This window comes from Lissotriton helveticus, chromosome 2_2 (genome assembly GCF_964261635.1).
Source record: "Lissotriton helveticus chromosome 2_2, aLisHel1.1, whole genome shotgun sequence".
Classification (NCBI taxonomy): Eukaryota; Metazoa; Chordata; class Amphibia; order Caudata; family Salamandridae; genus Lissotriton; species Lissotriton helveticus.
Genome location: NC_136060.1, coordinates 80416005 through 80439747, shown reverse-complemented (window position 1 = coordinate 80439747; position 23743 = coordinate 80416005). Strand labels below are relative to the sequence as shown.

Below are 23743 nucleotides of genomic sequence, written 5' to 3'. Positions count from 1 at the left end.
TCCGCCCCATTCATGACATATTCTGTTACGTTTGCATCACATGTCTATGTATACGCCCAGTTACACCTACTTTTGTCTTTATCTTTCGCGACTGCTACGCGTCACACCTACTGCTCCACCCACTGCTACGCCTACTGCAATGTAATGCTATGTGTTTGCGTTATGTATATATGCTCATGTATTGTTATTAAAAGCCAGCGCGCTCATCCCAGATCCAGCCCCAGCAGCTGCTGGGCCCTGTCATCCTATTCCCATGCAGGTTGTCCTGTTCCTGTCCTTATGCTGTATTAAACCTGCAAAAAACTCCTACTACCTCGAATCTTGACTCTTATTTATTGAGCTATCTGTTATGATATATGTCTAGTCAAAAATAGGGTATTATTTATTTATTTACCACAAGACCGAGGTGATGCAGCGGCCCTCATGCTTGTGGGCCTCGCCGCTATGTTCCACACCATGTCAGACTCTAGCCTCATCAAGAGACTTCACGAAAAAGGCATGAAAGGACCAGCCCTCCCTCAAATGGATGTGCTCCTTCATCATAAGAAGAACACAATGAGTCAGACTCTCACCATACACATCAGAGGCACAAGGGCTTGATCTGCAGAGTCCCCCAAGGTTCAACTCACAGCCTAACCCTGTTCAACATTTACGTGACACCTCTCATCATCATCATCAGAGCACATGGCATATCAATCATCTCCTACGCTGATGACACCAAACTCATGCAATCAATGTCCGACAAGTCCGCCACCACCAGGACCAGCTTCACTGATTGAATGATTGGCGCAGCAGAAAGGACAAAAACCAACTCCAACTCAAATCCAACAACATGGAAAGTGCTGATCTTTGGAAACAGATACGCCCCTTGGCACTCCACGTGGTGGTTGTCAGAGCTCGATTCAACACCGACTGCCTCTTACCACGCAAGAAACATGGCAATCATCTGAGAGGAGAACTTAACGTGCGCCCAGGTAAATGCAGTTATCTTCTCCTGCTTTCAAGTACTACGCATCCTCAGAAAAATCTTCAAATGGATACCCAGAAACACCAGGTATAGTCACTCAAGCACTTGTCACAAGCAGACTAGACTCTCTATGCTGTAATCTCTACCCACCTCCTCCACAGACTTCAGAAAGTTCAGAATACAGCAGCAAGACTCATCCTAGACATCCCACATCAGCAAGACTCATACTAGACCTCCCACATCACGCTACACCTCGGGGAACTCCACCGGCTTCAGATTCACAAACACTGTCAATCCAAACTCCTAACACATTCACACAGGACACTGCACAACATAGTGACGGAATACCTCAACAGGTGCCTGTGCTTCCACCAACCCACCAGACACCTGCAATCAGCCTCTCTCTTGTGCCCACAAAAGCAGAATAGGAGGCCTAGCGTTCTCTCTCATGATGGGAAACCTCCATCTACACATCAGGGACTGGATATCTTATAGGGTGATAAGCAGGGCTTCACAAATTCAGCTAACATAATTTAACATAAAAGTGATCCTTAAGGGAATGGTCTGTGGATACTGCCTACTTCACTTGGGTGCTCACTTCTCTCCTTGGAGGCAATTATCTGCCAGCTGCTATGGCGAGTGTAATGCCTCTCGAAGGAATCAGATTTCCCCTTCGCGAGTTTTAGCTTTCTCTGGAAATGCCGTATATAGAAGGATCAGGACCTTTAGCGGCTTGTTTTTTTATGCTAGATCTATGACATTACCAATGGTTGTGTATGCATAAACAATGCATAAAACATCCCCAAGTGAGGCACTCCGAGATCAAGTAATGATTCAAAAGTTGGTCATCCAAATGTTTTAGTTTATTCAAACAAAGTTCATCACAGATACTGTATTAATATTGTCTTCATATCAATCAGATGTGTATCATATGTGTCTTCAAGTGGAAATTATCAAGGTGAACTACTCCGATGCATTTCGGGCGGGAAGCCCTTTGTCAAGGAGTGCTGTAAGGAAGACAGACAAGAGTCAGGATGGGGATGATGGGGTCTGGTGGAAAGGTAAATTAAGTGCCGATCAATGGGAGTGATCTGTGCTAGTTAAAAAAGGAACATGGAAATGATGTGTGTGCGATGGTGCCGATTCGTGGGCTAAGGGAATGTGCACATAGTAGTTAACGGACGTGAAAAGAAAGTCAGGGTAGAGCGAGCGCGGATGAAATGAAAAACTTACTTCTGTTCCATAGTAACGCGGCGCGCTACTTCAAGAGTTCTAGCGCATAGCGGGAACGCTATGGAGGAGTGAGCAGGGGAGGGTGAAGGAGACTGGATGGAGTCAAAATGGACGAAGGACTATGGAAGTGTGGCGGCAGTGTGGGGGCCATCTTGGAATGGTGTAGGGAATGATGAAATATACAAGAAGGAGGGTCAGGTGGAAAAGAATTACAGTCTAGAAAAGTGACGTGCAAAGATGAGGGGACATAAAGAAGCAATGTACGGCATAAAGGTACAACAGATTACAAGTAACAGCTATATTCTGTCCGATCATTAAGACCGAGAGGTTTCATTGTATGTAAACGGAACATCCATTCAAGTTCTCTTTTGAGAAGCAGGTTGTTATTGTTTACCTACCACACGGTCCCAGAACCGCCTTCAAACTCGCAGTGCACCACCCTCCACCCTTTAGATCTATGACATTGACACCTAAGGGGCATCATGGCCTTGTATACAGAATGATCTTGATCAGGAGTTCTATTGGTAGAAGCTCTAGGAACTCTGATGCAAGTTTTGATTACATATTTAGCTCCTGAGTTTTTCCTGTGGCTATAGACTGAGAAATAGGGTGAATGATGTTAAACAGTGGCTCAACAGCCAAAAATACTTGTATGTTTAAGAAGTCTACTTTAATGCCTCAGACATTGACAGACAATTACCATGCTCTAAGGGACTGCTAGAGAGTGAGTCCCAACAAGTTTAAAGGCAGAAACATACTCCTGGCTCTCTTGCTAGGTGTGGTCCCTACTTCAGATTAATTACTGAATAATTATTCAGGAGGGGCAGCCATGCCCACAGGAGTTTTGATTACCTGCCACACAGGTCTCTGAAACAATAAAAAAATGTTTTATTGCATGCTGGTGTTTGCCACTTGACCCCATCTGCAAAGGAAGTTGTTATGGTGACTGACTAGACAGGTGATGGGAATTCATTGAAGAAAATATTCCGCTACTCAAACATTTGGTAAGCAAAAGGCATCGAAAAAGCTTCAAAATGTTAAGAGAAAAATCCCAAAAGGCTCATGAAGCACTTAGATATGCGGGCAAGATTAATCTTACAAAACGGTGAAATCTGCAAAATTCGTCAGTCTTGTTAAAATTCTGATATTGGTGGAGTGGCTAAATTCTAGTGCGAGCCATACTGCTGGACAACATCTATAATAGCACACAGACTCCAGTTCATAACCTCACCATGCTAGTGCTTAGGTAATCAACGCTTACTTCTACTTTGCTACTTGGGCAAACATCTGAATATGTAATATTGCTTTATGAGGAAACTATGCCAGAATAAATCTAAGCAACATTCTGCCAGAAGAAATACTTTGGCGTTAAGGTAAAAGCTAAAACAGGACTCTGTTCTCTTGTATTGTGTCATGTTAGAACTAAGCTTCTAGAGCAGTGTGCAACTTTGGGCCAAAGCAAAGACCATGAAATCAGTTCACCTATGCTATATAGAAAGCGGGTCAACATTTTTTATTTACAAAATAAAAACTCTACAAAGAAAAGTGTGTACTCTTGAAGCTAAGCAATTTTATTTAGTCATTTTAGCCACCTGAATGACTAGTAATTTATGTATTTATTTTTAAATCAAAAGTAATTTACTTACAACTGTCTTAGCTACTATGTCACATTCATTAGACAGTTGCAGAATAGTAGCCAGTAACAAAGATACAATAATTGGGACACTAATGAATACAGGGGAACCCTACTCACAAAGAACAAGGGTACTAGTTTTATACAAGGAAACAACAGTTCCAGGGGAAAAATGGACCGACAATTTTAGCAATAAACATGCACAATGGCTATATGTTTCGTAAGCGACCAAGTAATGTATGTGGACAAAAAGCTCTCTGCACAGTGGTCTTCTGCACACGAGAATAGTATAAATCACTTTCTTAAAATCAAAAAGCAGTATACTTAGTGCAGTGTATGCCCAAGTGACGCATGGAACCATAAGTGAATATATACAGTGAACAATGTTTGTGAAAGGTTTCCATAAGTACAAGAAGCGATCATTCAGTTATACATTGTGACAGCTCAAGTGTATAATAACACTGGCTATGTAGTGGTCCTTTCTGTACTACTTGCTAAAATTGTCAGTCCATTTTTCCACTGGAACCGTTGTTTCCTTGTATAATACAATAATTGTGAAGCATGGCATACCCAAAATAGGAGGTATAGAAGATATTTTTGGAGCGAAATGTATGGCTACCTAGTAACAAACCTTATTTAATCAGTAATAAAAATTGGTTCAATCAATCTGTTTTACTATTAATGAAGGCATTCTAATGACTATAACTAAATGTTTTGGTATAAGAGATGTGAAATTAAAGAGTTAACGCAAAAAATGAAAAGCACTAAACAAGATTGTGTTGGTGTTAAATGCCCAATAAAACAATCTGAGGGATGGCCATTGTAGTCAGAAAGCACAAGCAGCTACAAGTGATCTGTAATATACAGTTAAGTGAACACATCCATACTAGTTTAATGCCAGTGGTAATATCCCCATTTCAACAAACTCAAAATGTAATTTTTTCAAAATGTCTACCTTGAGGTTTTTGCAGCTCTTCATGAGGTACTTCACATCATAGATTATAGGGAAAAACAGTCGAAGGATTTCAAAGAAGTCTAATTCTTCTTCTGGCAAATTGGAATTTGTCAGGATTTTGATGAGGTAGCCAAAATCATACCCACTACAAAAAACATTAAAAGGAAATCAAGCATTAGCTTTCATTACAGGATTTCATTTTGAGTAGTTATGAAGGAAGATGGGAAAATACTTTATTTCAAATTCTAGTTCTTAGTCATGGATACTTCATTAAACCCGTAAAACAAAGTAAGCCAGAACACATGGTCTTCCCCAAATACAAATTTCACTGTCTAAAAACATTTAGTGGAGTACTGTCTACGTAAGGTCTGCAATTGCTATATTTGTTTTTTAATAAGCTCCAATCAAATGAAAAACAGCTTAAACAAGTGACTGAGCAGAATTGTTGAACTCGGATCCCATGCAGGTAACGTTTAATTCTCCAATATGGTTTTCTAGAGTGCAAAAGAATTGAAAAGAGCAGCATGCTCAATTTCAGTAATATCCTCTGCTAAAGCCACTACAATGGAGAAAATTACTGACCAAGAAGAAAACGGGTACGCACAGAGGCTTGGCCCATTTTTTTATTTATTTATTTTATTTTGAACGTTTTATATAGAGCGAACAAGATCTTTGCAGATAACAGAGCGCTTTACAAAGGCAAGTGGAAGGGTAGGGAAACCAGGGAGCTTAGTAGGAAGGTAGGTCAACAAGTCAATGTAAATAGTACAAATATTACAAATAGTAAAGATATGAGGTAGCCTGGCATAGTACGAAGGTAGGTCATCAAATCAATGTACAAATATTACAGATAGTACAAGTATGAGGTAGCATGGCATAGTAGGAAGGTAGGTCGTCAAATCAATGTAAATAGTACAAATATAACAAATAGTACAGATATGAGGTTCAATAGTGCAAGTAAAACACATGTGTATAGGAATCCGACAGGTAATACTGATCGACGCAAAGTAAATCAAACGTAGTAGTTCAAGTGTATTTAGCCATGAGGATAGTTTTAACTTCTTTCTTAAAAAGAAGAGTGGAGGAGATGAGTCTGGTTTCAGGAAGGAGTGAGTTCCAGATCCTGGGCGCCATTCCTGAGAAGGAGCGTTTGTAAGTTTTTTCCTTCCGGAATCTTCGAGGCTTCAACAGAAGATTGTTTGTACTTCTGGTGGTTCTGGACCCGCCGGAAATCGTCAACTTCTGCGTGAGGTAGGCGGGTGATTTCAGGTGTATTGCCTTGTGCGTCATGCAGGCAATTTTCAGCTGTATTCTGGCTTCAAAAGGCAGCCAGTTCAGGGATTTAAAGTCAGGGGAGATATGTGAATGTTTTTTAGATCCAGTGATGAGTCTTGCTGCCGCGTTTAGTGAAGCTCTTAGGGGTGCAGTTGTAGTTAGGGGGAGGCCGCAGAGGGCCACGCTGCCGTAGTCTATGCGGGGGATGACTAGTGCTTGTACTGCAGTTTGGAAGTCTTTGGCTGGGAGGAATGGTTTAAGTTTCCTCAAGGTATTTATTTGGAAGTTCGCCCCCTTGGTTGCCTTGCTGAGATGCTGCTGCATGTTGAGGTTGGTGTCAAGTGTTAAGCCTAAGGATTTTGCTGAATCCACGATGGTCGGTTGGACATTGAGTGCGGTTAGGTGCTTAAGCCATGTTTGTGTAGTTGATATTTTCGTAGGAGGTGAGATCAGGAGGAACTCAGTTTTCATGGCATTGAGTTTGAGGTGGTTATCGGCCAGCCAAGATTGGGTGCTTCTGATCGTTGAGTTCAGACGCATAATGTCTTTGGGGGATTGTAGCTTGAGATATAGTTGAGTGTCATCGGCGTACATGTGAAAGTGTACATTGTATGCTTTTAGCAGGGTGGTGAGAGGTTCCATAACTAGGTTGAATAAAGTAGGGGATAGGCATGAACCTTGGGGGACACCTAACGAGACAGGTACTGGAGAGGACATCAAGTTTTTGCTCTTGAATTTTTGAGACCGGTTGTGTAAAAAGGAAGTGAACCACTGGAGAACAGTCCCAGAGAGACCCATTCTTGTGTTTAAGAGATCGAGTAAGTTCTCATGATTGACAGTGTCGAATGCTGAGGAGAGGTCAAGAAGGATGAGGAGGCAGGTATCATTTTGATCTAAAATTTGGAGGGCGTCATCAATTATGTGTGTCATAGCGGTTTCAGTGCTGTGCCCTGATCGGAAGCCTGATTGATGAGGGTTGAGGAGATCAAACTGTTCTATGTGCTTTGTCAGTTGTAGTTGGACGCATTTTTCCAACAGTTTGGCGAGAGTGGGAATGTTGGTAATCGGACGGTAGTTGTTTAGATCAGTGGGGTCGGCTGTTGGTTTCTTCAGTAAAGGTGTAACTTGTCCAACTTTGAGGGAGTCAGGGATGGTTCCTTGTTGAAGTGAGCTATTGATAATTTTAGTCCAGAGTGGGAGGAGCAAAGGGGTGAAGTCTTTTACGGCGTTAGCAGGAAGAGGGTCAGTTAGGTGAGGTGATTGGATGGTTTCAGGGTGCTGAGTATCCTGTCAATTTCATCTTCAGAATAGGTGCCAAGGGATGACCATGTCGCATTGTTTTTTAGTTGATTGGGTGTTATGCAGTGGGGTTTTGAGTAAAGGCTGGCGTCAAAAAGGACATCACTCCTTATGTTGTCAGTTTTTTTGGTTAAAGAAGGCAGAGAAATCTTCACAGGAAGGAGCAGTGCCCATAATGTCAACAGCTGGGGGTTGTTCTTTAGATTGTGATCGGATTAGCTCGAACAGTTTACTTGGACGTTTTTTTGCTTGGTCGAGCTGGAGTCTGAAGAACTCTGATTTTGAGCGTTTTATTTTCCTGAAGTATGCGTTTCTCTTTTTCCTCAGAATTTTTAAGTGCAGTGTCGAGGGAACAGATCTCCAGGTGCGCTCTGCCATTCGCATAGCCCGTCTGTCTTCATTGAGGCTCCCGCTGTACCAGGGGTTGGAGATCTTGGTGGAGACTCTTTTCAGTTGCATCGGTGCAGCCTCATTGATTATTGAGGCCATGGTGTTGAGATAGTGGTCAGTTAAGTACTGAACGTCAGTAACGTCGGTAGGGGGGAGTAGGAGATTGCAGCTGTTAGGGGGTAGAGAGTTTGGATTGAGTTTCCTCAGGTCTCTTTTCCAAACTTTGGGCTTGGAGAATTGGACCGGGATACGTTTAACTTTTTTCTTGATGAAGAATGTGACAATATGGTGGTCTGACCAGTCACAAGGTTGGATTGAATCAAGTTGAATAGTGTCTTCTTTGGAGATGAGAAGGTCGAGGATAGAGCCTTTGTCATGTGTCGGGCTGTTGCAGATTTGTGTGAGGTCAGAAGCGTTAAGGAAATTTTTGAGGCTATTAACCACTGCGTCACTGCAGTCATTCCAGTCAAGATTGTAATCGCCAAGGTAGATGTGTGTTTTGCCGTCCTGAGTTGATTGACATTGTGTCCATGAGTTGTTGGGAGAAGATGAGGTTGTCTCCAGGAGGGTGGTATATGATGTGTAGTGAACATACAGGTTTGTTTTCACTGATGACATCAAGGCAGAAGTATTCACAGGAGGTAAGAGAAGGGGCGGTGACTTTATTAATTGAGAGGTTGTTCTTGTAAATGCATGCGATTCCGCCGCCTGTTTTGTTGGACCAGTCAAGTCCAACGATGCAGTAGTTGGGGGGGGGACTAGGATATCCATGATAGGAGTTGAGGATTCAGTTAGCCAAATTTCAGTTAGGATGGCTAAGTCAAGGTTCAGAGACATGATGAGGTCAGCGACCTCCGATGAGTGTTTTTGGGCCGATCTACAGTTGAGAAGTGTGCATTTGAGTCTGGGGGTGCAAGGGGAGGAGGATGGGTCTATGGTGAGAGGGATTTTAGTGAGGTTGTTGTTGGGCACGGAGCCTCTGTTATGCGTAGGGTGTCTGAGAGGGTTGGAAAGAATCGTAGGAATGGACAGGTGTGTGGTGGCTAATAGGTTTTGGGTTGCCGGGACATATGTACGGAGTAGGGTATGTATGTCGAGGTCCGAGAGAGTCTTGATAGTGCGCTGGGGGCAGTTGGAGGAATTGCGAGAGGGGATAGAGGTCCAATGTAAGGGGTGAGTGGGATGTGTCTTGATAGTGCGCTGGGGGCGGTTGGAGGTGTTGCGAGAGGGGATAGAGGTCCAATGTAATGGGTGAGTAGGATGTGAGGGGGAGTTGTTTCGTTGAGAAGTGGTGGTGGGAGGGGGGTGTCTGGGGTGCGTGAGGAGTAACTCTTTGAGGGTGTGGAGTTCTTCTCTCACTTGGAGGAGGGTGGTCATGATTGTGTCCAGCGTGCAGTTGGGTAAGGAGTTGGGGGGGGCACAGAGGGAGAGCACGTGTCCAAGTGACTGGAGTATGGGGGGAGAGGGGTGGGGGTGTTATTGAGGTGATTGGAGATGGAGTTGGAGTTGGGGGTGTTAGTGAGTGTGTTGAAGTTCGTGTAGGTAGCGATGTTGGGGGGGAGGAGTGAGAGGATAGGTGTTGGTGTTATTGGGGCACAAGACCGCTGTAATGAGCTAGCTGCCTTCTTCTCCAAGAAAATTTCGACCATATACTCTTCTTTTAGTAATCCTACGGTCAACGCCCCCTCCGTCCCATCTAAGCCAGCTGATTCTCCGGCTCTCTGCAAACTGGATATAATTCCGCTTCTTGATGCCGGCAGCCTGGATAGATTAATTTCTAAAGTTTCTTCCGGGTCTCCCAATGACCCGGCACCCCCCCGGATCCTTGTCAAGGCACTGGACGTTATTCGTCCTGTCATCCTGGAAGCCTTAAACACCTCCATCGTGGCCAGGTCGGTCCCACTCCCCTGGAAGTGCGCCATGGTGAGGGCGCTTCTCAAGAAGCCCTCCCTGGACCAGAGCAACTTGTCCAACTATCGCCCCATTTCGTTGCTCCCCTGGCTGAGTAAACTGCTGGAGAGGCACGCCAACAATATCTTAACAGACTATTTGGAGTCCAACTGTCTGTTGCGTGCCTCCCAGACAGGTTTTCGCCCTCAACATGGCACAGAAACCGCTATGTTAGCGGTTACAGAGGAAGCAAGAACGACTTTGGATCGGGGAGGAAAGGTGGCCATTATCCTGTTAGACCTTAGCGCCGCGTTCGACACGGTGAACCATGCCACGCTATTACACCGACTGGCGGGCATGGGCGTGTCGGGCGCGGCTCTAGACTGGCTTACCTCCTTTCTGAGTGAGCGCTTTTTCCAGGTCTTCGAGGGTGAGATAGTCTCTCCCAAACACCCTCTCAGGTGTGGGGTCCCTCAGGGCTCCTCCCTGAGCCCGACCCTCTTTAACGCCTACATGGAACCTCTGGACAGGATAGTCCATCCCTTTGGTGTGCGTATAGTCACCTACGCGGATGACACGCAGCTTGTGGTCTCGTTAGACCACGCAGATGGATCATCCGACACCTTAGGCCCCTGTCTAGAGGCTGTTGCCAGATGGATGCAAGCCTCCTGTTTGAAGCTTAACGGGGAGAAGACAGACATCATTCTACTCGGAAATCCCTCCCCGTCTGCTCTTGCACCCGTCTGGCCACCATGTCTTGGCGCTCCTCCTGCCCCCAAGTCCCAGATAAAGAGCCTCGGGATCTGGCTTGACACCGCCCTTGATTTCTCGGTCCAGGCTACTAAGACTGCCGCCACTTGCTTTGGACTAATGAGGATGCTCCGGCGGGTGCTCCCTTTCCAGGCGAGGAGGACCATGGTCCAGGCCCTGATTCTCTCTCGCCTGGATTATGGGAATGCTCTCTACCTAGGAGCACCGGCTTCGGTACTGCAGAGGCTTCAGGTCACACAAAACAGTGCGGCCCGCCTACTGTTCAATCTCTCCCGTCGGCAGTCGGCGAGGAAGGCTCTGAAAGACCTCCACTGGCTCCCAATGGCTGCCAGAGTGCAGTTTAAAGCTTTGTGCATTATGCACAAATCCTTTCACCGTGTAGGCCCAGCGATTCTGCACCCTTTGGTCACGCCTTATGTCCCAGCACGCCCCCTTCGGTCTGGTACCTTGCAGCTGGCCACCTCCTCTAAAATTAACAAAGCCCGTTGGGGTGGCCGCTCTTTTTCCCATTCGGCGACCAGACTTTGGAATGCCCTCCCCTTTGCCATCCGAGGAAATAGCAACCTCCTCTCATTCAGAAAGGCCTTGAAAACGCATTTGTTTGCTAAATCCTGCTGATCTGCCCCGAGCCTGCGCTAAACCATTTTATCTTCAAGCGCTGCGAGGCCCTAGGGCAGTTATGCGCTATACAAATGCAATTTTTCATTTCATTTCATTTCATTTCATTTCATTTCAGGGGGGAGATGTTGAGGGAGGAGTGGGGGCCAGGAGTGGCGTGAGTGCAGAGAGTGGGGGGGGGGGAGATGTTAAGGGAGGAGTGGGGGCCAGGGGTGGCGGGAGTGCAAACAGTGGGGGGGGGAGAGGTCGAGGGAGGAGTGGGGGCTAGGGGTGGCGGGAGTGCAGGGAGTGGCGGGGGTGGAGAGAGTGGGGGGGGAGATGGGATGGGAGAGAGTCGTGTTGTGAGGGTCAGAAGCGGTGGGTTGTTCTGAGAAGTTAGTTGGAAGTGTGGTGTGCTGGTTCAGTTGGAGTGGGGTAGAGGGGGTGGGGGTGTTGGTGGCGGGGGGAGATCCGCGTCTGGTGTTGAGGAGTGTGAGATATATGTAGCCAGGGGGTGATAGAGTGGAGTACTGGGGGGAGGGAGGAGGTGCGTGTTAGTGGTAGGAGGTGCTGTGAGGTCGATGATATTGGTATTGGAGGCCGGATGGTGTGGGGACTGCGCGTTGGAAACGTATTCTTTGAAGGTGGGGAACAGGTTGTCAAAAAGGTCGAGGTTTCTGTCTGTGGATTGAATTAAGATGGTACCGTTATTGTAGATAGTGATGGATGCTCTAGCTGGGTAGAGCTGGGATGGTGTGGTGGAAAGTGTTATGCCATGGGCAGTTTTCTTGGAGGTCGAGAGCGTGAGTAGGGTGAGGAATGCTTTTCTCCATTGTGCTCTGCGTGCGGTGTAGAGAATGATATCGGTGTTCTTAGCTCCATTGATGAGGGAGAAGTAAGTGTCTAAAAAGGGCGTTTCAGGATGGGACTTTAAGAAGTTGTGTTTAAAGCGTTTTGCGTTTTTTTGGGAGAGCTCTGGGGGGAAATTAATTTTATATGTGTGTTTGCCCGTGAGTTCCATGTGGGACAAATGGGGAGAGGCAGGAGAAAAAGAAAAGTTAAGAAGTTAAGAAGTGTGTATGTAGGGGTAGAGAATTTGACTAGTCTAAGATTGCCGCTTCATTAGGAGTGGTGAAGAGATGAGGATTGACTAGTCCAAGATGGCCGCCGAGACAAAGAGGTAGCAAAGAGTACAGTAGTCCTATGTTTGTTATTATGCCCTTAGAACAGTGATGCAGACAAGTATCAAGGAAGTCCTGCTTCTATCTTGATGGGGGTAGCGGTGAGTCCTATGTCTATTTTGGAGGACCAAAGGAAGGGCAGTGCTTTAGTTTAGCTTTGTGAGGGTCTGGCAGTTTTTAGTTGCAAGTTTATGACCCCAGCCATTTTGGGTGAGAGATCGGTTTACTGGGAAAGTCAGGGAGATGGAGTCTAGTAGATACTACAGTTTTATTACTCCAGCCATTTTGGGTAGAGGATCACATAGGTAAAGTCATGAAAATCACCTAAAAAGCGGTGCAAAAGTAAAAATAAAACACTGAGCAAGAGGCACGATACCTTGCCATAGTCCTGGGGTCCTTTTTGTCCGAGAAGAATGATCTGCTGGCATCAACACGCCCTTTACCCCTTTGTTGGTGTGTCGACTCCTCTTTTCGTTGTGCTTTTCATAGATATAAATGAAACTCCATTAACGGGAGATAGCCGATGAAAGTGCTATCAACGATCTTTTGCTTTTTTCAGTGCTTTTCCTGCGGGGGGGCGGGGCTAAGAGGCGCCTTCACTCCGTGTGAGGTTACAACGTGTAATCCGCCGTGCTCCTGCCGACCCGCCGCCCAGCTTTCCCAGCATTGTAGCCCCGCCGCTATTGCTCAGGGGCTCCGCCGCCAATTATCGCCATCACTCCCGGGGGCTGTCTGGGAAGACGGTGAAAGGCCAGAGTTCCCACCGTCGCGCGCCGTGTAAGCCAGGGCTTGGCGCTCCAGCGCAAGGGAGCACACCTCCAGGATCTCCTGAATGCTCGCTGCCTCCAACGTTGGCGCTCTCTCCGCGGGAGGGTCAGCCTTAAGGGGTAGTGGCAGGACCTCCTGACCCGCTAGCTCGCCAGAGGATACAACATTGAGCCTACGCTCCTATCATATGTAAAATTGTGTTATGCCTGAATGTTTTTAACTCTGTGATTCAAAACGGAATAATCGTCTTTTTTAAAATTACTCGCATTCTTGCACGCATAATCACCACACTCCTGACTGGTGTTCATTTGCTGTAGGAGACGTATCTAGGACTGCTGTTTCGTCTTCCCTCTGATTGCAAGGGGGAGGACACCACTTCCTGTTTGAAACTGCTGTGCGGTTAGCGCTCTAGCAGCTGGGTCTATCGGGGCTATTTAGGCTGAGCCTGACTTTCAGACGCTGCGGTAAGGGGTAGTGGCAGGACCTCCTGACCCGCTAGCTCGCCAGAGGATACAACATTGAACCTACTCTCCTATCATATGTAAAATTGTGTTATGCCTGAATGTTTTTAACTCTGTGATTCAAAACGGAATAATCGTCTTTTTTAAAATTACTCGCATTCTTGCACGCATAATCACCACACTCCTGACTGGTGTTCATTTGTTGAGGAGACGTATCTAGGACTGCTGTTTCGTCTTCCCTCTGATTGCAAGGGGGAGGACACCACTTCCTGTTTGAAACTGCTGTGCGGTTAGCGCTCTAGCAGCTGGGTCTATCGGGGCTATTTAGTCCTCGCCCCCTAGTGAGCGCGCAGCGGTCGCGCGCAGGGGAGCCGAAGCTACGCCGAAGAGTAGCCAAAGAGTGGCCCGTCTGCGCCCGTCCGCGACTGGACGGGGCCAGGGGCCACTCACCCTGCTCCTCTCCCGTTCACGATGGCCACACCTGCGGCTCTCGCCTCAGGTACTCCTCACAAAGTTTACTAGCTTTCCGCCCCCTGGGTTCCCGAGAATGTGCCCATAACAGCTGGCTATGTTCAGAAGGCCCCTTTTCCTGCTCTGTCTGTGGTTTTCAAGCCACCTCCAACAACATAATAACAGGTCCTTTACAAACCATCAAACCAGAAACAAAAGGCTGGTAAAGCTTCCTCCTAAATGTTCGATCACTCCCGCGTCATTGCACTGAAATATGGGACACCATCCATAGCCTTGATCCGGAAATATGTTTTCTCACGGAAACTTGGCTAAAGCCACATACGGTACCAACTGTTACGCTAGGAATTCCTTTAGGTTACAAAATATTGCGACAAGATCGCCCGGTAAAAACAGGTGGCGGTACTGCCATAATATATAAAGATAGCCTTCGCATCACAATATTAGAACAAGCCTTACTCCCCTCTATGGAGATTATGATCTTCAAAATTAACACCGGAACTAAGAACAACTGGAAGGGAGCCTTAGTATATCGACCCCCTGGTCCCAACACCAGCTTCTCACTAACTTTAACTGAAGCACTCGCCCCACATTTGAAGGAGGGTGAACGTTTCATCTTACTTGGGGATTTCAATTTCCATGTTGATGTACCAGAGGATCCTGATACCAAGCTTTTTCTATCTGACCTTGCCCTTCTAGGCCTACATATGCGGAACAGTGGCCCTACCCACAGGGGAGGACATACCCTAGATCTTATTTTTTCTAACGCCCCATTTATTCACTGCCATTCTCCCAGATCTGTGCACTGGTCTGATCATAGCATGCTGGAATTCTCCATCATGCAACCAACCAAACTTTCTGATCCTTCTGTTAATCTGAGCATCAAATGAAGACCTTGGCATAAGATCACCCCAGAGGCATTCGTAGAAGCTTGGAGTACACCGATTTTTACTGACTCTGATAACTCCGAGTCGGCCCTAGTCAAACTCAACAACACTCTTCTTGACACCATAAACCTCCTAGCCCCACAAAAACTAGTCAAACAACCATTGACCAACAAAAAGGAAACCTGGTATACTGAAACGTTAAAATTAGAGAAACAAAAATGCAGAAAGCTAGAAAAACAATGGAGAAAAAAATCACTCTAGGGAAAGCAAAGAGCTTTACCAACAGGCTATTTCCTCCTACTACAAAAATATCAAAAAGGCAAGGAAAACCAGCCTCCAATTTCACATTGATGAAGCTGATAACTCAACTAAAGAACTATATAAAATTCTTCGAAACTTCACTAACCCCTCAGCTTGTGAAAGCCCCGATACCTTCTCTCAGGAGTTGTGTAATAATATCTCACAATTCTTTGAAGATAAAATTGATACCATATATAATAAAACTCTGACCAACTACCCAACAACATAGAGACTCCTAGTGCCTCTAGCACTCAGTCTAACTCCCATACTTTCACTGACATCCCTGAAATCACGGTGGATGACATAAGATCACTACTCAATAAAATAAAAACTGGATCTCCTCTTGACCCTCTCCCCCCCAGAGTAATGAATACTCTGAGCACAGCTCTCTGCCCCGTAATTCAAAAGGTCTTAAACCTTTCTTACAAAGAAGGTAAACTCCCCCAGCAATGGAAAGAGGCAGTAGTGAATCCTATCCGGAAAAATTCCACCTATCCCTGGACAGAACTCTCCAATCTTCGCCCTATCTCTCTTCTGCCCCTCCTGAGTAAACTAGCCGAGAAACATGTTAACACCCACATGTCCAGTTTCATAGAGGCGACAGGAGGCCTGGACCACTCACAATCTGGGTTCAGGCCCAACTACAGCACCGAATCAGCACTCCTCTCCGTGACCGACAACATCAAGATGTCACAGGATAGAGGAGGCTCAATGATTTTGGTGCTGTTAGACCTGTCGGCCGCTTTTGATACTGTGTCTCATAAGATTCTCATGAGCCGTCTAAAGGGAGTGGGCATTGGAGGACAGGCCCTTTCTTGGTTGGAGAGTTTCTTGTCCGGGCGCTCACAATCCGTCAGCTTGGGACCCTATCGTTCCTCCTCTAGGGTGCTCACGAAGGGGGTGCCACAGGGCTCATGCCTAAGCCCCACATTGTTTAATGTGTATGTGGCCCCCCTTGCTGAGACTGTGAGGAAATATGGATTCACTCCGGTGTCTTACGCTGACGACACCCAACTCCTCTACCCTTTCCATTCTCTTAGCGTTAATGTCAGGGAAAATTTCGCCGAAGGAATGAGGGCTATCTCCAATTGGATGGCTTCCAACCGTCTCCAATGTAACGTTGGGAAGACGGAAGTAATGCTTTTTGGAAAAGCATCCATACTATGGTCCCCTGATTGGTGGCCCCTGGACCTAGGTCCTGTACCTTCCCCAAAATTGACAGTAAAGAATTTGGGGGTGAAGTTAGATCAAAATCTAACTTTAAAAGAACATGTGAACGCGATCGCTGGGGCATGTTTTCACACCATTGGACTACTGAGACGAGTCTTCCCCTATCTCCCAGACAACTACAGAAAGACCCTTGTTCAGACCATGGCAATAAGTCGCCTTGACTACTGTAACGGGCTCCTGATACAAGCTAACGAGGATGCCATAAACCGTTTACAGGTGGTACAGAATACGGCGGCAAGATTGATTTTGAATGCCCCTCCAAGAACCCCCTCCAAGCCTTTACTAAGAGAACTTCACTGGCTCCCAATACGGCAGCGTGTCAAATTTAAAATCTGCTGCACCGTCCACAAGTGCCTGTTTAGGAACGGCCCCAAATATCTGAGTCAAAAACTATACCCTTACAAACCAGATAGATCCCTACGTTCAAGTAAACAACTGCTGATAAAAACCCCTCTTGTAAAAAAGACCAGACAGGGTGGCCGTGCTTTTTCTTTGGTAGGGCCTACCCTCTGGAATAACCTGCCCTTCATAAGGCAAATTTCTAACCATCTCGCCTTCAGGAAAAAGTTAAAAACTATACTGTTCCTAGAAGAATAATTGGATCGTTCTGCTTATCAGATCACAGCTCTTCTGTTACAACCTCTCCAAGACTACATCTAACGAGCAAAGCGCGGAGATACCCCGTAAGGGGTCTATTCTTGCGCTATACAAGAAATTAAATAAATAAAATAAATAAATAATTGCACGCTGTCTCCACCGTCGGCACTCTTCACAGGGGGTTGGCCCCGTCGCTTCGCTCCTCTCTTCTGGCTCACAGTGCTCACTTATACACGATGATCGCATCCATGCAGGTAGCATCCATGGCAGGCAGTCTTGCAGCAGGCAGGCAGTTACGGCAGTGTCGGGGCCCCAGACAACAGACAACAGCGCCTCTCTGCCGCCCACAGCCTCCCAGTCTCTGACTGCTACCAGCCACCGCCGCATCCACAGCAGGCTCTCATCTACCTTCCTGGGCTCCGCCGTTGTTCCGGTGAGAGTTGCAGGGGTCCCGGCCGCCAATGCTTCAGGTAGGTGTGTGCATCGATGTTGCCACTCAATCCAGTTACTTTTCGATTTTTGTTGCTCCAGTTACTTGTGTTAATCCAGTTTCTTGTGGTCCACGCTTAAGATGAGTGCTAGCAGGGATATATCCCAGGAAGGGATCCCAAGCACTAGGAGCTCCGGACTCGAGCTCCTACCAGGCGGCCATCTTGGCCATCTTGTCCTGGCCCATGTATTTGTCTGCTATAGAGCAAAGCCAAACAAAATATGAAATTACCTTCAAGTCAACACTTTGCAAATTTCAATGACCATAATGTTACTGAGCATACCAGTAGTGGTTCCCATAGCTCCTGTGACACTGGCTGTAAGACTACTTTAGAGGAGTCCACTGGCTTTCTGATAGCATGAACTAATGCATATTATCATCCACCTGACTGTGGACTGTACAGCAGAGGTTAGCCTGTGTGAAGAACTAAAAAAGTTGTCTGGATAGCATACCCTCTTAGTCTCATAAGCATAATAATTTGGCTCCTCCCAGGCCCGGTTAGCAAAGATGCATCTACACATTTCCCTATTCTGAGCACTTTAAAAACTGTGATTGCCAAACAGTAATTCCTGTCTTTATTATGGCGACTTAGTTTTTTTTCTTTTAGCTCCTCTTTAGATCATTAAAAATCCAGCTCCCTGTGAGGTTTTAGCTGTTAACTATTGTGCTGCATTTCCGTACATCAGCTTATATTTCACTGCCATCCCGTTGCTAAAGAATTCTTATAGAAATCCGCCGAGTTGATATTTCAGGCAACTTCTGTTTTTTGGAACAGGTTTTCTTCCAAGCCAAGTTTAAAACCCATACCCAGCTTCATTGTCTGTACTGCTTTCATCTACTCACAAATCATTTATACTACCTAAAATCTATTGTGCACAACCTGGTGGTAGATCCTCTTCCTATTTGGAATCTAAATACTCTTTGCCACATTCCCCCCCTCCATTCTCAGTCGAGCTTCTTTAGGTTTCATAGGCAGCCTAAAACTTATACCTTTATCCTTCCTCTGTAGTTAATAGTCAGTCATTCTGACATCTCTTTAAAGCCATGTGTTTGCCAAGACGCACAGTTTTCACTCTATACATTCTTAATCTACACCGTCAAAGAACCAAAGATATAATTTTTGCATCTAGGGTATGAAACCTCTCCCAGTCGCGAGCAAGGCTTGTGGAAGAGGTAAATTAAATATTGTTCGGCTTAGGTTAAAATCTCAAATGGCCCCAGGGGGAGGTGATCGTTGGACGACGTTGCCCCAACAATTAATAACTACTACAGAGGGCTTTCAATACTTAGGGATTTACATCACCCTTGATAAGAAACTCTCACATAAGAGAAATATAGATAGGGTCTCACTAAACTCAACCGCGGACATGGAAAGATGGCGACGCCTGCCACTCACACTCTTAGGGCGAGCGGCTTTGTACAAAATGATCATCCTTCCCAAATACTTGTACGCCCTACAAAACGAATATTATTCCCTCCCAGACACATTATTACACAGGATTCACTCGGATCTCCGGGCATTTCTTTGGCTAGGAAAACAACCTAGGATAGCGCTGACCACGCTTCAGAGGCACCAGTATAGTGGCGGAATCTCACTCCCAAATCTGGAAGCCTATTATTGGGCGGAACACATGACCCCGATCAATGAGTGGTTACACCTGCCGGCAGACCATCCCACCAATGCACTGGAAAGACATACACTATCCACACACAACCTGTTGCACTACTTGTATGGAGGGCCCGCACAACACACACTGCTCCCGGCTACCGTTACGAGCTTGGAATAAAGCCATGAAACGCACGGGCTGGGACAAGACCCCCACTCGCCAGACACCACTTTGGCACTGTACGTGGCTACATGAGTTACACAAACGAAAAGGTTTCAAACGATGGGATGATATTGGTATCTCCACCATCGGGGATGTTATAGCTAAGGGAGAATTAAAGTCCTTCCAGAATATGAGAGCCGACTATGGACTGCAAAGCTCACAGTTTTTTAAGTATACCCAGTTCCGCCATGCATGGAAAGCGCAGCAGCTACAACGGTCAGGGATATCGGAGTATGCTCCACTGGAGGGAAGGCTTCTGCAGGAACAGATTCAGGGGAAAGCAGTCTCACTTACATACAAAACACTAACCAACAATATGCTGGGGGACCTAGTGAAGCTCAGAGCTACATGGGAGAGTGAAGTAGGAACACTGGAAGACCTAGACTGGGATTTGGTGTTCATGCACCCCGTGAGGTTGCGATAAAATCTAGGCTGCGCCTCATTCAATACAATATACTACATAGAACATACTATGACAGGGTACGACTACATAAAATGGGGAAAATCGAGAACGACAGATGTCTCAGATGCCACGGGGCTGAGGGAGGTTTTTATCATACTCTATGGACCTGCACAGTGATCCAAATATACTGGTCCCGTATCTTCTCAGAACTGCAGGAGGTCCTGGGAGTTCCACTGACGCAAGAGCCGAAGCTGGCTCTATTGGGAATGTCCAATGATGTGGATTTGCCACGCCCACTTATAATTTTCCTGGTCCTAGCCCTGGTGGTGGCCAAAAGAGACATTGCGAAACGATGGGGGTCCCAGACTCCTCCTGACCTGGAGGAATGGAGGCAAGGACTAGACCTCTACATGGCGGCGGAGAGGGTGACCTACAAATCCAGGGGGTGCCCTAGGAAGTTTCGAAAAATTTGGTCTAAGTGGAGACACTATCATGGACTAGATGGAGGATTGGGGAATGATTGAGCTTACCGTCGCGTTCCTAGTTCATATAGGGGGGGCGGTGGGGAAGGAGGGGGGAATGGGGAGATGGAATCTTGATGCATAGTCCTTTTTTTTACAATTCTACGATGTACTGCATATCAACAGTGTGCTTTTATGGGGTGGTGGGAGTGGAATTAGAGGGAGGAGTGTTGCTGAATACATGACTGTATTGTTCAGTTATATACAAAATGCAAATGAAAATGTTTAAAAAAAAAGAATCTCAAATGGCATGAGGATGGAGGGAACCCTTATTATGGGATACACTGCAGGGAGGCATATTTTTTACCTCCTGCTGAGCGATGTCACAGACACCAAAATACAGCTTTCCAAGAAATGATCACATCCTACAATGAAGGAGATGCCATTGCTGGAAAAGAACGTCCAACATTTCTTTAATTTGAGAAGATTAGGGAGACAACAGAGAGACGTGTCAGTTAAGTTCAAGTTCAAGTTTAACATTTGTATAGCGCACTACTCACCCAGAGGGTCTCAAGGCGCTTGAGGGAGGGGGGTGCTTTACTTATCGAATATCCAGTTAGCGTCAGTTTTAATTCCCAATTGTTCCATCTTTGTATCATTCCCCTAATGTGTAGCCATACTTGAGGAACATAAATGAAGGAAGTCATTAATGCTAGTAAATATATGATTTGCCTGGCAGTAGGTTGAACATCTGAATGGTATTTCTCAATATGTGCCCTTAAGAATACATTTTGCGATAGTTAGGTTCAGCACCTTTCAGGTTACTATATCCTCTATAGCAGGGTGGATATGGACTATTGTATATATGTAGTCAGATATTCGCAAGGTTTTTGAAGGTTGCCTAAAATAAATTATGCTTGTAATAGATTTTGCTTTCAGAAACTAGTCATTGAGGAAGTGATAAACCAAATTGAGCCACTGGCTCAACATCAACTTCAATAAGGTGTGTAACACCTAAATTGGTTTGTAACACTTGGTTAAGGGAGTGGTGATTATAGGCAATTCACCATATTAATTGTTGTATTTCTTGAGAATGCTGGTTAGTGATCGCTCTTCCTTATGGAGAATAAAAAACTACTTAACTGCTTCTTACAACTTCATGCATTTCTCAGTGTTTCAAATGTTTTGGCGTTACTGCTCATTGGAAAATATTCCTCTTCAAAACATTGCCCTTGGTGGGATTACAGAAAATTGTTAGTCTTTCCAAGCGAAAAGATTTTTAAAAAAACCAACAAAAAAAACCCCCATCTGTTTCAGATCTCATATTACGCCATGGATGCATAGGCACCTACCTGTCCAGTGCATTTAACAAGAAAAAATACATTCTTATCTATGGGCTTGTGCTTATTAGTGATATGAGCGATCATACAGCAGTCTATTACAGTAGACCTCCTCTAATGTTCAAGGGTTGCAATCAAGCACAATTACATTTAAAGCAAGCTTAGACAACTGGTCATTGTAGGCAAGTTCTCCGTTTTGACAGTCATTTTTAACCTGGTAATTGATGTAATTTTGACAGAAGTGCGCTGGGTTTCTGCTATCCAGGTCCCCCGGTGCCTGATCTCTTTTCCTAAAACTGAGCAATTGTTCTCCCAATTGGCAAAACCTTTAGTATCTCTGCAAGTCCCTAGTAGATGGTATCCAGGTACCTAGGGCCTGGGTACTAAAGAGGGTCCCTAAGGACTGCAGCATGTATCGTGTCACCTTTTGGGACCCCTCACTATACTCATGCAAACTGCCATTGCAGGCTGCGTGGCATGGAGCAGACAAAAGTGAAGACATGACATGGCACACCTCCTGTGTGCCATGCCAGCAGACACTGCATGCAATATATGTAAGTCACCCCTACAGCAGGCCTAACATTCCTAAGGCAGGGGGCATTATTTATCATGTGTGGACGTATCTGCATGAGCAGATACACCCTTGTGATATCTAACTTGATTCACAATCATTGCAAGTGAACAGGGAAGCCTTCTTAAGGATATGTACTGAAAACTGGTGAATATGAGTTTCCCAGCTGCATGAAGGCTTTACTAAAACCAAGGATGTTTGGAATCATACATCCTGCACTAATAAACCAATTATTCCTATGAAGGATGTATTAATACATGCACCAAATGGTACCTTAGTGGTACCCCCTGATAACCTACTAACCCACTAGTGTGCTGTCTGACTGCTCCAGTCCAGCCGCCACCACCACCACCACAGCCATGCTTCTGACACCCCAAGAGGTAGGAGCCCCACTCTCAGAGGTCAGGAACAATGCCTGCTCTGGCAGGATGTGTTTACACCTGCTGTCTTGGACCTTGCCCCATACTTAAGTCCAGGAGATTGATCCTGCAAGTTAATGTGAAGTACCTGTATGCAGTGTATGTGTAACATTACTGTATCAGAAATTGCACCAAGTTTCCATTTTTAAAGTCTATACCAATTCATAACTCGAAATGCACTTACCTGATTTTGATGATCTTGGTGGCTAAAGTTATATAAAGATAAGTTTTATGTTTATAGATTGGTGTGGATCTCATTGGGTTTTGTGCATCATTTATTGACTGTGTGTGTATTGCAGATTTCTAACTCTCCTCTCTGATAAGCCGAAGGCTGTTTGACCACACTACCCTAGATACAGCACCTTGGGATTGTTAGAGCAAGCCCCTGTCCACTCGTAAGGGATCCTGGACTCTTTACCCAGCATACCTCTTTTTCGTATAGTATATAAAGAGCCAGCTTCCTACACTCATGTGTTCCACTCAAAAATCCTTCTCTACAGAAGTGAAGGATAACACACAATTAACTTCTTTTCAATGAGAGTTTTGCAAGGGAGGACAAATTTAGTTTCAGACATACAAGATGGGTGCCGACAGCACGTTCTTGAGACTCTAAAGCCCAAGTCAATAAACGAAAATGCTCCATGCTCTGTAACTATAGCTTTAAAGGCTGTATATTTACATGTTTGGCACACTCCAGCCATCAAGTATTGTGTGTGGACAATGCAAGTTTTTTGTTTTTGGGAGTATATGTTTTGGATTCTATTTGACTTTTGAGCCCGCCCTGAAATACACTATGCCTCAGGACAAATAATTAATCTCAGATTGTGTTTCCCCCAAACGGTAAGTAAGAGAAAGTGGAGAGAAACTGTATAGGTCTAGTTAGGAAGAAATCAACGTGTGTAACGTACAGTATCTGAAGCATAAGCTAGCATCTGGGGAGACAGGAGGGCACATATGAATCTAGTGCTACAAGCTACCAAGTGAGTATTTGCTTTGTCTAACAAACTGATTTTGTATGATCTGCATTACAGCCCTCTTTACATCTGCTGTGTGTAATGCTCTGCTACTATTTGAGGAAGTGGAAAGAAAAGAGCAAGGTCAATTGTCTGACTGATGTGGACTGGGGAGAAAACCATCAACAGGAAAACAGATTAGTTCTCAGGACTACCAGATGCTTATAAACCTGGATAAAAGGTGCCACCATTGCTAGGACCTGCAATTCACTAACTCTACCAAGGAAGGGATTGTTACTAGGAATGTGGTAGGAGGCCTTATTTAAGGGCCAACTTCGTGTAGGTGGACAGATTTTCAGTAGCATGGAGTACCAT

General features: G+C 45.5%; 1 protein-coding gene across 4 annotated transcripts in view; it reads right to left on the bottom strand.

The window, feature by feature from the left end:
* CNOT7 (CCR4-NOT transcription complex subunit 7) overlaps positions 1 to 23743 on the bottom strand; it is a 354347-nt gene that overhangs the window by 142700 nt on the left and 187904 nt on the right. For all 4 annotated transcript variants that reach the window (XM_078678131.1, XM_078678130.1, XM_078678132.1 and 1 more), the window contains exon 5: positions 4789 to 4933. In XM_078678131.1, coding sequence (XP_078534257.1) covers positions 4789 to 4933 — 145 coding nt within the window. The remainder of the gene's footprint in view (positions 1 to 4788; positions 4934 to 23743) is intronic.